Raw genomic sequence first — 15,894 nt, forward strand, 5'->3', positions numbered from 1 at the left:
TTTTAGAGGAGGGCGGGGCCAAGGGAGGAGGACGGGTAAAGTCCGGGAGGCAAGGCTGAGTTCTTACACTCACTTGCTAGGTTTTCTTTTCGGCTTGTGAGTGGACTCAGAAAGGATCAATCTGATCATGGCCACCTTAGTGAAGAGGATCATCACTTCTGCGAAGGCTCCTGCCGCCATAGGACCCTACAGGTAGGAGTCAACCGTTCTCCTGCGGAACTCCCCGCTGCTGGATGCGGTTGAAGCGCGCTATAAGACTGCTTGGGAAGAGGAAGATGAGACAAGCTCAAGGGGAATCCTATCAGTCAAACAAGATGGACTTTGTTGCCTGGTTTGATCTGAATTGCTTTTGTTATATGATAATGATGCTTATTTATATCTTGCCTTCAATATATTATATAATACTGATAGTATTATATACTGGTAGTGTATTGTATATGCTGTATAATAATTTAGTACAATATAATAATATATAATAATATAATATTTATTTATTTATTTATGTACTGCCCTTCTCACCCCAAAGGGGACTCAGAGCAGCTTACAACATATATATTATATTATATTATTATATTATATTATATTACATTATATTATATTATTAGCATAGCACAATATCAGTATTATATATTACTATATGTATATTATTAAGTCCAGTCAGGTCTGACTCTGGGGTGTGGTGCTCATCTCCATTTCTAAGCCGAAGAGCCGGCATTGTCCATAGACACCTCCAAGGGTTATGTGGCCAGCATGACTGCATGGAGCGCTGTTACCTTCCCGTCGGAGCGGTACCTATTGATCTACTCACATTTGCATGTTTTCGAACTGCTAGCATGGCAGAAGCTAGAGCTGACAGCAGAAGCTCACACCGCTCCCCGGAATCGAACCTGTGACTTTTCAGTCAACAAGCTCAGCAGCTCAGCACTTTAACCCACTGTGCCACCAGGGCCCCGTATATACAATATATTATATTATATTATTAGTATAGCACAGGAGACAAGATGGAACTGCCTTCCTGGCCCCGCTCTCTTCACTCCGGCCTTCTTTACATGTAATATTACTAATAACATTGCAGTATAGTACAATATAGTAATATATAATACTAATATTGTGCTATGCTAATAATATAATATATTATATATACATATAATACTGATAATATTATAATGTGGTCACAATATAATACTAATAATACAATATAATAATATATAATAATATTGTAAGATGGTGATACTATGGGCTCTCCAGTGGCACAGCGGGTTAAACCGCTGAGCTGCTGAACTTGCTGGCCAAAAGGTTGACGGTTGGAATCGGAAAGTGGGGTGAGCTCCCACTGGTAGCCCTAGATTCTGCCAACCTAGCAGTTTGAAAGCATGCAAATGTGAGTAGATCAACAGGTACAGCTTCTGCGGGAAGGTGATGGTGCTCCATGCAGTCATGCTGGCCACATGACCTTGGAGGCGTCTACAGACATAGAAATGGAGATTAACACCACCCCTCAGAGTTGGACACGACTAGACTTAATTTCAAGGGTATCCTTTACCTTTATATAGTAATACTAATATATTAAATATAATTATTTCTGATAATATATAATGATATATTAGTGTATATTTGCATATTTTAAGTAGGAATGTTTTTGATGGTGAGCCGCTTTGAGTCTTAGTATAGAGAGATAAAGCAGGATCCAAATAAATAAATAGAGAGATAAAGCAGGATCCAAATAAATAAATAAATAAAATCCATAGATGCAGGTGAAACGTCAGGAGAGAATGCCTCTAGACCATGGCCATATAGCCCGAAAAAACCTACAACAACCCAGTGATTCCGGCCATGAAAGCCTTCGACAATGCATTAAATAAAAGTGGCTTGCAGCCCTAAAAGCAATATGGATTACAATTTAAAAGCTATAACATTACCTGCTTTGAACTGGGATTTATGGCAGTGTGGGCTCAGAGATTCCAGTGCAAAGCAGATATTGTGGGTTATTCTGCAGTGATATTCCGGGTTATATAGCTGTGTGAAAGGGCCCTAACTCCCCAATAGGAATCCACTAGTAAAGCACATGTGATTATCTAATATTGGTTTAAATGCACAATGAAAGAAGTGTGTGTGTGTGTGTATACATTAATTCTATGAATGTCTAGGTCTTCCGACACAAGTTTATGATCAACTTCTGCAGTGAGCTGACCATAGAACTGCATTAGAGGACTTCGAAATGTGTAGAACATAACATTTTAAATTCAATCAATGCATAATCAAAGCCACGAAAATCAAAACTGCAGAAGGACAACTGTATATCAATGTAGTGAAGGAGAGGAAAACTAGTGCTGGTTCAGAGGGTTTGTTATCTCTCCATTTCCATTTTTCACTGAATAAACCATTGATTTGTTCCATAGTCTCAAACCTAAAGTTATGATTAAGCTTAGTATGCACTGAGATTTTTTTCTCTTGTGAAAACAAAGATCTTTCACAAATGCAAGGCTTACCAGGAGGATGTAGATTTATCAGCTTTCGTTGCAAAACCAAAGATCCCAGAAATTGAGGAAGATAAATATTGACTTCCTTTCTTTTTTTTTTCTCTTCAAAATATATTTGAAAGTAATATGCCATTTGGAAAAAGGGCCAAGAATAAGGTATACTTACAGCTGTGAGTGACAAGTGAATGATCTTTACTTGTGTGTCAGTGTTTTGGGACTTTCTGGGGTTACATCTCAACCATAAAATTATTTTTGTGGCTACTTCATAACTGTAATTTTGCTACTGTTATAAATAATAATGTAAATTATGTGATATGCAGGATGTATTTTCATACACTGGATCAAATTTGGCACAAATACCCGATACTCCCAAATTTGAATACTGATGGGGTTGGGGTGGATTGATTTTGTCATTTGGGAGTTGCAGTTGCTGGAATTTATAGTTCACCTACAATCAAAGAGCATTCTGAACCCCACCAATGATGGAATTGAACCAAACTTGGCTCACAAAACTCCCATGATCAACAAAAAATACTGGAAGGATTTTGTGGGCATTGATCTTGCGTTTTGGAGAGTTGTAGTTCACCTACATCCAGAGAGCTCTGTGGACTCAAACAATGATGGATCTGGACCAAACTTGGCACAAATACTTAATCTGCCCAAATGTGAATACTGGTGGAGTTTGGGGAAAATAGACCTTGACATTTTGGAGTTGTAGTCATTGGGATTTATAGTTCACCTACAATCGAAGAGCATTCTGAACTCCACCAACGATGGAATTGAACCACACTTGGCACACAAAACTCCCATGATCAACAGAAAATACTGGTGGGCATTGACCTTGAGTTTTGGAGTTGTAGTTCACCATCATCCAGAGAGCTCTGTGATCTGGACCAAACTTGGCACAAATACTCAATCTGCCCAAATATGAACACTGGTGGTGTTTGGGGGAAATAGATTTTGGCATTTGGGAATTGTAGTTGTTGAGATTTATAGTTCACTTAAAATCAAAGAGCATTCTGAACCCCCACCAAGATAGAATTGGGCCAAACTTTCCACACAGAACCCCCAGGGTGTACAGAAAATACTGGAGGGATTTGGGGTGGATTGACAGTGATTTAGTGATGTAATTCACCTACATCTGGAGAACACTGTGAATTCAAACGACTATGCAAAAGGGGTTCCTAAGACCTTAAGAAATATGTGTTTTCTGATGGTCTTTGGTGACCCCTCTGAAACCCCCTCCTGACCCCTCCGCAGGGGTCCCGACCCCCAGGTTGAGAAACACAAATTTAGATGCAACCCTAGTCCAACACTTATCACTATACTACCCTGACTCTCAAGATTATACTAGACCGTCAGATATGCTTACTACATATAAAGGACTTCGTTACATTCTTAGAAATACTTCAATGCCCTAAAGTTTGAGGTGTTCTGAGGTTATCTTGCTGTAAAATCACAACTGATGCAACATTTTTTTCTTACGAAAAGGAAGTAATTGTAATATATGTCAGCAAAGACTTCACATTAAGACAGCATCTTCACTCATTTCATTGCCACTATAGTGATGTGAGCTGGGCTCAGTGTCTTTAAAAATTCCTCGTTTAAGCCCTTTATTAAAAAGACACATAGTTAGGACATCCTTTCCACCCTCTGTAGCAATTTAGTTGGGTGACACCCAATTCCTTTGCAGTTGCTTCCTCCCCAGTTCTTTCCCTCTGCACAAGAATCGGGAAATCATCTATTGTTTCATCCCTTACATCAGAGCTTTCCAAAGATTTCGTGTTGGTGGCACATGTTTTAGACATGCATCATTTTGTGACACAGTAATTCAGTTTTACAAGTAAACTGGAGGTTAAACCAACTAATTAATGAGAGACATGGACACATACATAAAGTGTAATAATGAAATGTATGGGGAAATAGCATATCTCATGAATGCATTTCATTCATATTTTTAGAAATATATGATTTATTTTTTATTTTGCATAGGGTTTTCTTGGCATGTTCATGTGACACACCTCCCTTGCTGTCTGAGTAGAATGGCCTTCCGAGTATAGTGTCTTGGCGGTGGATGCATAGGCGACTGTGGAGCCCAGTTCTTGCTCCACATGTTCTTCTACAGTGAGGCGGTCTTGGTCAGGGTTGGCTTGACAGGCCTTCCTCTTGGCACTTGTCTCCCTTTTGCCCTCCATTTGTGCCTCTTTGAATTCCACAGCACTGCTGGTCACAGCTGACTTCCAGTTAGAGCACCCAAGGGCCAGGAGTTCCTAGTTCTCGGTGTCTATGTCACAGTTTTTAAGGTTAGCTTTAAGCCCATCTTTAAATCTCTTTTCCTGTCCACCAACATTTCGTTTTCCATTCTTGAATTGGGAGTATAGAAACTGCTTTGGGAGATGGTGATTGGGCATTCAGACAACGTGGCCAGTTCAGCAGAGTTGATGGCGTATGAGCATTGCTTCAATGCTGGTAGTCTTTGCTTTTTCCAGCACGCTGACACCTACACACTGCAGTCAACAAAATAAAGTCACGACACACAATTTGGAAAGCTCTGCCTTTCATTATGAGTATTTTCACAATTTGTAAAACTTACTGTGTGCTTCAAGTTAGAGAATACATTCCTAGATAGTAGTAGTAACTAATTCAGTCATTAAAAGGCTTGCTTTGCTGTCAAGGCACTTTTTATTCATTAATGCAGTAGCCAGCTTAGATGAACCTACTTATCAGTGTAAAAAATAAATGAAAGAGCCAGGCAATCTGTCTTCCAAGCAGAGACCTAAGTAAGAATTTAGTAGTTCCTTCTAAGTAAAGTGTTTTGTAATCATCTTTGGTAGCATATCAAATGTTGCAGAGATATTTCCCTTTGTGAGATAAGCTGATTCTAATTACAATCTGATTATGGATCTTCATATTGTGAAAACTAGTTGAGTTCAGAAGATTTCCAGGAACCCCAAGTTCTTCAGAAGTACAATAAAAAACTATAGGGCATATTCGAGGGGCAAGGAATACTAAATATATGCTGGAAAAACAAAATGGAATACAGGCAGTAGCAAGTTGCAAACATCCGACTTACAAATGACCCATAGTTAAGAACGGGGGTGAGATAATAGGAAGTGAGAGAAATCTACCCCTAAGAAGGGAAATTCACTTCTGAAAGAGTTATCACCGGGAATGATAACTGGGGAAAATGATGCTGGGGAAAATGGAAGGGGAAAGGAAGGGGGTCTGACCAAGGGCAGGATGGATGGATGGTATCCTTGAAGTGATTGGCTTGACCATGAAGGAGCTGGGGGTGGCAACGGCTGACAGGGAGCTCTGGCGTGGGCTGGTCCATGAGGTCACAGAAAGAGTTGGAAACAACTGAACGAATAAACAATAAAAAGACTTGTAATTATCAACTGAAGCTGTTTTTCCTTCTATGTCTTAAAATAGTTTGTATGTTTCTTCTGACTAAATCTTTTCATTTCCAGTATTCTGCTTCAGATAGCAGAAACACTGTTCTCATAGTGTCCTTCCAGCATTGAAGTTCATTTGATTGCTTACCCATTTATAATTGGACATGGCAGTCAGCTGTTCCAAATGAATTGGCAAGGCTCAAAAGCATTTGGAAGAGGCTACGGTCTGATGAGTTCGCACTTATGAGAGTACAGGGTGCTGCAAGAGGACATAACTGCTTAGATCTCCCAAGGAGCTATTTAAATTGGTGTTCTTGTACCTTGCCATAGACTTAATTTGCCAAGTAGTTGCTTTGCCATGATAATGTCAATGCTGCTGGGATGGAGCCAAGCAATGCTCCAGCACATAGCCCCAATGGCATTGAATTCCACTGATATCACAAGTTCGACTAATTATGGTTATCTTTGTGAAATGGCACCACAATCCTTACACCAGAATAACTGGACAACATTATTTCTGTCCTTGGATTTCTATTATTCTCACTGTCAAAGTTTTTAGCATTGATGTGAAAGCCTTCTCAACAGCTCCACCTAGAGCAGCGTTTCTCAACCAGGCGGTCGCAAGGGGGTGTCAGAGGGATCGCCAGAGATCATCAGAAAACACAGTATTTTCTTTTGGTCATGGGGGTTCTGTGTGGAAAGTTTGACCAAATTCTAATCGTTAATGGGGTTCAGAATGCTGTTTGATTGTAAGTGAACTATAAATCCCAAAACTACAACTCCCAAATGTCAAGGTCTATTTTCCCCAAACGCCACCAGTGTTCACATTTGGGCAGATTGAGTATTCATGCCAAGTTTGGTCCAGATCCATTATTGTTTGAGACCACAGTGCCCTCTGGATGTAGGTGAACTACAACTCCAAAACTCGAGGTCAGTGCCCACCAAACCCTTCCAATATTTTCTGTTGGTCAGGGGAGTTCTGTGTGCCAAATTTGGTTCAATTCCATTGTTGGTGAAGTTCAGAATGCTCTTTGATTGTACGTTAACTATAAATGCCAGGAACTGCAACTCCCAAATGACAAAATCAATCCACCCCCAACCCCACCAGTATTCAAATTTGGACGTATTGGGTGTTTGTGCCAAATTTGGTCCAGTGAATGAAAATACATATCACATATTTACATTATTATTCATGACGGTAGCAAAATTGCAGTTATGAAGTAGAAACAAAAATAATTTTATGGTTGGGGGTCATCACAACATGAGGGACTGTATTAAGGGGTTGCAGCATTAGGAAAGTTGAGAACCACTGTCCTAGAGACTGGAACTCTCTTCTGAGAAAAGCCAGAATGCCCACCTCCTTGTTGTTTTTCCATTTGTAGGCAAGAACCTTTTAATTTCAATAGGATTTTGATGCAGATGCGTTTTACACAGTAGGATTCTGCATTGTTGTAGTATTAAACTAAAAAAGTTTTAAATCTTTTTTTCTTTATGTATAATAATCTTTTTAACAGTTCTGAACTGTGTTCTGAACTGTTTAATAATGTGATTTAATTCTATTTTTATGTTTACTTTTTATATATTTGTAGTCCCATTGTTATTGTTAAATTATATGGCACCTTGAGTCTTAATTTTGGGATGATGGTGATAATAGTAATGATGATGATGATGATGATAGTCTGTCCTCTGAACTCATCCAGATTATTCTTCAAATGGTCAGAGGAATTGGACTTGCTTTTAGTGCAGTAGTTCAGAGTTCTTGGAGGCGCCAGTCAATGAAAGATGTTTTTGTTCCAGAGACGAAAAGAGAACTCAGCAGTGTGTCAGCTGAGTGCATAAAAGCTGCCCCAGGTAGAATAACTACATGCCCCACGGTGTGCGGTAGATATCAAGGCTGGCATAAAGTTGTGATTTTGCATGCTGTAGGTGTTAACTAACAGCTCTGACTTTTATGATTAAACGTAATGTCTTCATTAGTTTGTGGGCAAACACTTTCAGTTTGCTGCATGTAGCCTGGCTCATTAAAACCATTTAATCTATCTAAATCCTTTAAATGTCAAGAGTTTCACTTGATCCCAAGTATCACATTTAACTCAGTTTTAATGATTTAGCATAAATGAGTCCATGTCCTTGAATGGGGAACCAGCAAGAAGGTTCTGCGGTGGCAAAAAAAAAAAAAAAAAAAAAGCCAATGGGATTTTGGCCTGCATAAAGAAGAGTATAGTGTCTAGATCCAGGGAAGTCATGCTACCCCTCTATTCTACCTTGATCAGACCACACCTGAAATTCTGTGTCCAATTCTGGGCGCCACAGTTGAAGGGAGATTTTGAGAACATGGAATGTGTCCAGAGGAGGGTGACTACAATGATCAAGGGTCTGGAGAACAAGCCCTATGAGGAGTGGCTTCAAGAGCTGGGCATGTTTAGCCTGCAGAAGAGAAGGCTGAGAGGAGACATGATGAGGGCCATGCATAAATATGTGAGAGGAAATCATAGGGAGGAGGGAGCAGGTGTGTTTTCTGCTGCCCTGGAGACTAGGACGTGGAACAATGGCTTCAAACTACAAGAAAGGAGATTCTACTTGAACTTCCTAACTGTGAGAGCTGTTCAGGAGTGGAACTCTCTACCCCGGAGTGTGGTGCAGGCTACTTCTTTGGAGGCTTTTAAACAGATGACCATCTGGCCATCTTACGGGGATGCTTTGAATGCAGTTTTCCTGCTTCTTGGCAGGGGGTTGGACTGGATGGCCCACAAGGTCTCATCCAACTCTATGATTCTACGATTCTTTACACAATCCTTAAGACTACTTTTCTCACTCAAAATGCCCCTTTCAGCAGAACTATGGTTTTGAATAACAGTTGGAAGAGAATGCTAGAACTTGCTGTTGTGTTCTTATCTTGTTTGTGGGTTTCCTATAGATATCTGGATGACTGCCGTGAGAAAAGAATGCTGGACCAGATAGATCTTTAGTTTGATCCAGAAGGGATTTTGTTATGATTTATACATCTATGGATTCAACCATACATTTCTTGAAAACACCCCCTTCTTTAAAAAAACAAAACACCCTGATTTTGCCATTTTATATAAAGGATGACATTTTACTATGTCATTGTACATAATGGGACTTGAGCATCTACAGATTTTGGTATCCACAGGGGGTACAGGAACCAGGCCCCAGAAGATGATGGTCCAGTGTACTGTATCTCTTTTTAATAAGTGCTAAAAATGAGAAAATAAGTTGATACTCTCTCTCTTTTCCCACCTCTTTTTTTGAAAACTTAGTCAAGCTGTGTTGGTTGACCGGACCATGTACATCGCAGGGCAGCTAGGCATGGATCCTGCAAGTGGGGAACTTGTACCTGGAGGAGCAAAGGAACAAACTAAACAGGTAACAGATGATCTCACTGTCATCATCCAGTAGCATGAATTATTTATTATGGGCATGTCCACAAGACTAGAAATTAACAATTCCACCTATCATTTCAACATTCAGAAGGAATCTGTCTGCCTTAGGTAAATCTCTAGGTGCCATGGGAAAGTACTGCCCTTCAAAGTGAGGTCCTGAGAGAAAGAGTACCTAATCTTTTCACTGGAATTTATATACTCGAATATAAGTCGACCCGAATATAAGCCGAGGGACCTAATTTTACCACAAAAACTGAGAAAACATATCAACTCAAGTGTAAGCCAAGGGTGGGAAATGCAGCAGCTACTGGTAAATTTCAGAATAAAAACAGATGCCAATAAAATTACATTAACTGAGTCATCAGTAGGTTAAATGTTTTTGAATATTTATACACAACTGTAATTTAAGATAAGACTGTCCAACTTTGATTAAACCATTATTCTAACCTTCAATGTAAATGTGCTTACGTATCCTTCCAATAATAATAGAGTAAAATAATAAATTCAATAAAAATAATAATCAAGTAAAATAATGTACATGTAATAATAATAATAGAGTAAAATAATAAATGTAATAATAATAAAATAATATAATAAATATAATAAAATAATAATGGTAAAATAATGTAAATGTAATAATAATAGAGTAAAATAATAAATGTAAAATAATAATAATAATAACAGAGTAAAATAATAATCAACTTTGACTCGAGTGTAAGCCGAGGGAGGCTTTTTCAGCCTTAAAAAAGGGCTGAAAAACTTGGCTTATACTCGAGTATATATGGTATATTTCCAGCTGTTGTAGTGGTGAGTTGGAGGAGCACAACAAAGTGATGGGCAAAATCATCTGCTGTTAGTTTCCTTTTATTCCTAGGCTTTTTCTGGAAGTCCTAGTCAAGAGATGGTTCATTATATTTAACTTCTTGAAGTTATTGGAACTTAGCTTATTTCTCTGGGATTGGAGCTTACTAGTTTTTAACATTTTCCTAAATTTTCTTTCTTTAGCTATAGATGGCTTTTGCAAACATTTCTTTTTCATATAACATGGTGCCCTCTGTGTGGGTATATAAAGTTTTTGAGTCCTTCCTAGGTTATGAATAGCTAAAACATTGGGAGCTAATTTTTTTGTTTTGTTATAAGGCCCTTCAAAATGTCGGTGAAATTCTGAAAGCTGCTGACTGCGACTATGGCAATGGTAAGTAAATTTTAACTAAACGGATTAACTTGAGTTATTTTGCATTTGAAGAGAATAAAGAAAGAATATTCATATCCTGTAGGGAAGAATACCTGAAAGGGAGGTGCTGCAGACAGTAGTACTGGAACCAAGACTATTCCGAAATCTTTTGGTTTTTAATAAATTTCCAAATATTTCAGGTCTTGTTTCACTTTTTGACACAATCATATTTCCGAGTCCCCATTTGGTGGATGTCAATACTGAATAAAAGCATTAAGCCTTCCTGCAATCAAGAAATAAAACCTAGAGTCAAATCATTTGCAGCACGGTTTTCTATCGTTTCGCTCTGAATTAAATCTTTCCGAGTTTAGTCAGACTTTCTCCAAGCAGCTGTGCATTGATAGCAGTGCAGCTTCAATTATGCTTTCAGCTTGATTTGGAACTAGTTCATAATGAGTGTTTCTAATTCTAGTGGTCAAGACGACTGTGCTGATGGCTGACATGAAGGACTTTAATGATATTAATGAAATCTACAAGCAGTGTAAGTACTGACAATGATGCATAACATTTGCATACTACTGTTCACCAAGCAAGCTTCAGCAAATAAGACAGAGCTAAAACAGGAAGATCATCATTGCCATTAAAAAATGGAGATGTTATGCGTTGTCGAAGGCTTTCATGGCCGGAATCACTGGGTTGCTATGAGTTTTCCGGGCTGTATAGCCATGTTCCAGAAGCATTCCCTCCTGACGTTTTGCCCATAACTATGGCAGCTATCCTCAGAGGTTGTGAGGTTTATATATCTGTGGTATGCCCCAAGGTGGAAGAAAAAACCCTTGTCTGCTTAAGGCAGATGTAAATGTTGCAGTTGGCCATCTTGATTAGCATTTAACTCTTAACAACTACCATGTCAGACTACACAGAGAAGCCATTGAAATCCACAAATTTGTACCAACAGAAAGAAGAAAACCATGAAATTGAACAAAATATGGCTATTTAAAAAACTCTTAAAATCAGATCAGTAAATAAAGAGTAACACTCAAAAAGCAGGGGAAATCCAAACAAGAATCAATCAGGGCATGCGCAAAGCAGTTCAGAGAAGTAGACAATTAGAAATGACTTGTCTCAATGTCACCTGGAACACTTTAGCTTTTCTAGAAAACTCAAGAGGATTTGTATTTGTCTTGAAAAAGGTGTTCACTAGAGTGAAAGAGGTTTTATAACTTGCGATTTTTGTTCCAGAATATCTTAAGCAGCCCCACCAACCTCTCAAAGACTCTTGTCAGCAACACTACAGTGAAGTCCTATTGTACCCATTTGCTTTGATCTTCTGGGGGAGGTGGGAGGGAGGGGGAGAACGAGACACTGTTGGTATGGGCAGGGATATCACTTGCGGAACTGAATATACAGTTACATTGTTTTCTCTTTCCAAACTTCTCCAATTAATTGTAGATGCCTAAATCTTCCTTTTGGCTTTTGTCTTTTCTATTGTCCTTTTCCAATGAAGGAATTTTATTTTTAATCCAAATAAGCTGATTCTGGAGCTTGCTAAACCCAAGGGCACAGTCATGCCAGGGAGTACAAACTGACTTTGCCAGCCCTACTTCCTGTTAACCAATGTGACTTGATATTTTAGTTAATAAAAGTGAAGGGACTTGTAAAAAAAAGAAAAAGAATCAATCAGGGCCAGCTAACACCTTCTAATAAAGGATTCCCCAGGCAGCAATCAGCCAGGCTTTGAAACTGCAAGACCAGTAAATGCTATACAGCCCAGAAAACTCACAGCAACCTGGGGCTGGGATGTTTTGATGTTAATGCTCATATTTTGCGATTTTTTTTCTTCTAACTATGAAGTTCATCTTCTTGGTGGCAAACTGCTTTTTAATTCTTTCTTAGTTTCTAAACTTCTGGGATAAAATCTAGAAGTAGACTAAGTTTGCAACCCCCCCCCCCCCCAAATCCATTTTTACGTTCGTGATGAACCCTATTTTTTAAATTGAAATATTGTCTTCCTGGTACTTTTTACTTTACAAAGCTGCAAGTCAAAATGAAGTAGTATGGGCATCTGGAGAATACTCCTGTGTCTTAAATGGTTTTGTGGGGGGGGGGGGGGGAATTCAGCAAATTTTCACTGTCACACAGATAATAAGCAACACCTCTTGAAATTTCTGTCCTCTTAGGTATTGGAGCAATCTCCAATTTGCACTCTGGCAGCCATTGTGATTTATAGTAGGTTCTGCAAGTGAAAATCTGGTCCCTCCGCAGCTTTAACTAGCCCACCCCTATTTTAATCTGTGCCCGGGAGATTTTTCCCCCTCATCTAAAAATAAGCTGCAATCCTCAGTTTTTTTATTGTGTTTGTGCGACTACAAAAAGTACATGCCTCTTCTGTTTTGTTTTTAATTTCTAGTGCAAACATTTGTTGAGGCTGAGAACAGTAGTAAAGCCTGTCTTTGTACTCGATAAAGTTGTTCAGCATGCTTCAGTCTATGCTATGTGGAGTATTTAAATTGCATTTCCTCGGCTGCTGAAAAATCACTCTAATTTTTAAGGCATTAGTTGGCACAGACCACATGTGAGGCTTAAACACTTCATTTAAAAATGAATTTCAGATGGCTGAATTCAGTATTTGTATAGTGCAATATCATAATACCTAGTGTTTCAATATAGCTATTTGGCTTATTCTGCATTACGCAACATGTATTTTTATTGTGTTATATATATTTGAACTTTGCCTGACTGGGCTTGGTCCCCATGTAAGCCGCCCCGAGTCCCTTTGGGGAGATGGTTGCAGGATACAAAAATATAGTTGTTGTTGTTGCTATTATTATTATCATCATCATCATCATCATCATTATTATTTGAAACACAACAAGGTGAGTCCACATTATTATTATTATTATTATTATTATTATTATTATTGCTGTTAGGTATAGTCAAGGTAAATGAAAATGCCTTTCTTAATGTAATCAGTACATTTATGGACATAATGTGTCTTCTTTGTATAGTTTTCAAGTGCAATTTTCCAGCCAGAGCAGCTTACCAAGTTGCTGCTCTTCCAAAAGTAAGTGTTGTTTTATTTCTGCAAAAACTGATTGTCTTATTTCTTGCAAAGAGAAAAACTGCTTCTAGGCTTTATTAGTGCATATTGTTTACAAGCCTTTGCCTACTGAAATGGAAGAGAAATTCCATCCCAAAAGACTTACCATTAGTGAAGCTTTATCCCCATTCCTTGTTTTCACAACAAGCCAAAATGTTAAAAACCCAATTATCACAAGGAGGTAAAGTCTTCTGAACAGGGACAGACAGCAAAACAAATACTATAGGGGTGTTAACTCTTCCCTCTACACTCTAAAAATGTAACTGATCCAACTTGCATAAAATTCAACTTAAGAACAAACCTACAGAACCTCTCTTTGTAACTTGGAGACTGACTGTACTTGGAAACAAGCCCCTTAGAGATCAAATGGGCTTCCTCCAAGGTGACTGGTTGACGGGATTATGACACTGTAAACTGGTTTTAGCTTCTGTATGTTAGAAGATATCATTAGATGCTACCACAATGAACAGAGCTGAGCTGGCACAATGGGCTAAACCCTTGTGCCAGCTGAACTGCTGACCTGAAAGCCTGAAGAGCAGCGGTTCAAATCCGTGAGGTGGGCGAGCTTCCATGGGTCAGCCCCAGCTTTGGGGACATGGGAAAAGCCTCCTACAGGATGGTAACACATTCAAGCATCCCCTGGGCAAGGTCCTTGCAGTGGGCCAGTTCTCTCACACCAGAAGAAACTTGCAGTATATTCTCAATTCGCTTCTGACACAGTTAAAAAAAACCCCATAACGAACACACTAATTTTATCTGATTTTGGAAACTAAACGTTTGAATGTACATGTCAGCATTGTGTACTTTTAGGAACAGAAAGCCACGGTTGTATCCCGTGGTGGCCCTTCCCTTAGCATTCAAAATGAGGGAAAGGTTGTTATTCCTCATCAACTCCTATGATCCGTTTGAACTTGGCACGTGCATTGGCAAAAATTGGGTTCACTAACTTATGTGAATGGAAATGTTCTTTGACTATTCTTCACTGAGTGTCTAATTTGACTTTTCCCCCCAGGGTGCACGTGTTGAGATTGAAGCTATTGCCGTCAAGGGACCACTCCAAGATGCCTCAGCATGACTATAAGATAGTGCCTCTGGACCCATCTCCCTACCCCCATTTAGACTAAGTTCTTGTAGGGCTCAGTTCTGCCCACTAACATCTTCTTGAAAGTAATCATTTTCAAGCTTAGGAGCCTGCCTGATGTTAGCATTTGCATAGTATGATTGAAGCTGTAAGCTAATGCAAGGCTTTGCATTCCTAAAGAAGTCAGCAAATGGTGCTGAGAGTTAATAAAGAAACAATGAACAAGTTGGTTGTGTACTCATTAAGAGCCAGAATATGTTCTGAGTTTACATTACACTAATTAGAACTGTACCCTTATAATAAGAGAAACATTAGAGGATACAGTCAAATTATAATAGCACAAATGTTTGATCGGTTCATATTAGAAATATAACTGAACTTTACATGACCTTATCTAAAATTACTAGATAAGCTACTGTTCAAAGATGCTACTAACTTTGTAACAAAAATGTTTGTAATATATTTTCCATGCCATGTTTTCAAATGACACCACCAGATATATTTTGCAGGAATGTTAAAGAATAAACTAATTCCACCAAGTTTCATATGTGTGTCTCTTTGTTTCAGTAAAAAAAAAAAAGTTTGGGCATTTGAGGTAGGCCTAAGCATAATAGAAGTCCCAGATGATAAAAAGGTAAAAGTTTCCCCTTGACATTAAAATCTAGTCTGACTCTGAGGGGTAGTGCTAATCTCAATTTCTAAGCCAAAGAGTCGTTGTTGTCCATAGACACCTCCAAAGTCATGTTGTCAGCATGACTGCATGGAGTGCTATTACCCTCCCAGAGAAGCAGTACCTATTTATCTATTCACATTTGCATGTTTTTGAACTGCCAAGTTGGCAGAAGCTGATAGAGGGAAGCAATTTCACACCCTGGAGATCTAGTTAGTACGTCTGCATCGGAATGTTTATTAGTAATACTTCCCCCACCCCTTTTAAAATGGCTGAAATTAGTTTTATAAAGCATGGAATGTCAAAGTGCATCCACGAGAAGTAGATTGGAATTTCATTTTCATTCCTCACCTGCTGGGAATCACAGTTCATTCACATCTGGAAGACTACATTTTGCCCACTCCTGTTAAACAAGAGCATCTTTCCAAGGTATAACCTGTCAATAGTTATCCCAGTAGGATGATGCACATAGTGGGTTAAACCACTAAGCTGCTGAACTTGCTGACCAAAAGGTCAGTAATTCGAATCTGGGGAGCAGAGAGAGCTTCTGCTGTTAGGCCCAGCTTCCGCCAACAGTTCAAAAACATGCA

General features: G+C 38.9%; 1 protein-coding gene across 1 annotated transcript; it reads left to right on the forward strand.

The window, feature by feature from the left end:
* Positions 1 to 19: 19 nt before the first annotated feature.
* RIDA (reactive intermediate imine deaminase A homolog) lies at positions 20 to 15,173 on the forward strand. Its single transcript, XM_060775648.2, has 6 exons — positions 20 to 192; positions 9,157 to 9,262; positions 10,420 to 10,474; positions 10,926 to 10,994; positions 13,462 to 13,517; positions 14,566 to 15,173. Exons 1-6 carry the CDS (start codon positions 128 to 130, stop codon positions 14,626 to 14,628), a joined length of 414 nt encoding a protein of 137 aa, XP_060631631.2. The 5' UTR covers positions 20 to 127; the 3' UTR covers positions 14,629 to 15,173.
* The last annotated feature ends 721 nt before the right edge of the window (positions 15,174 to 15,894 follow it).

This window comes from Anolis sagrei, chromosome 4 (assembly GCF_037176765.1).
Source record: "Anolis sagrei isolate rAnoSag1 chromosome 4, rAnoSag1.mat, whole genome shotgun sequence".
Taxonomy (NCBI): Eukaryota; Metazoa; Chordata; class Lepidosauria; order Squamata; family Dactyloidae; genus Anolis; species Anolis sagrei.

Bases quoted from the DNA above. Each gene is read 5' to 3' on its own strand.
- RIDA (XM_060775648.2), top strand. From the start codon at position 128: ATGGCCACCTTAGTGAAGAGGATCATCACTTCTGCGAAGGCTCCTGCC. The intron at 10,475-10,925 runs GTAAGTAAATTT...TTCTAATTCTAG, and splicing joins TGACTGCGACTATGGCAATG to TGGTCAAGACGACTGTGCTG. The intron at 10,995-13,461 runs GTAAGTACTGAC...TTCTTTGTATAG, and splicing joins TAATGAAATCTACAAGCAGT to TTTTCAAGTGCAATTTTCCA.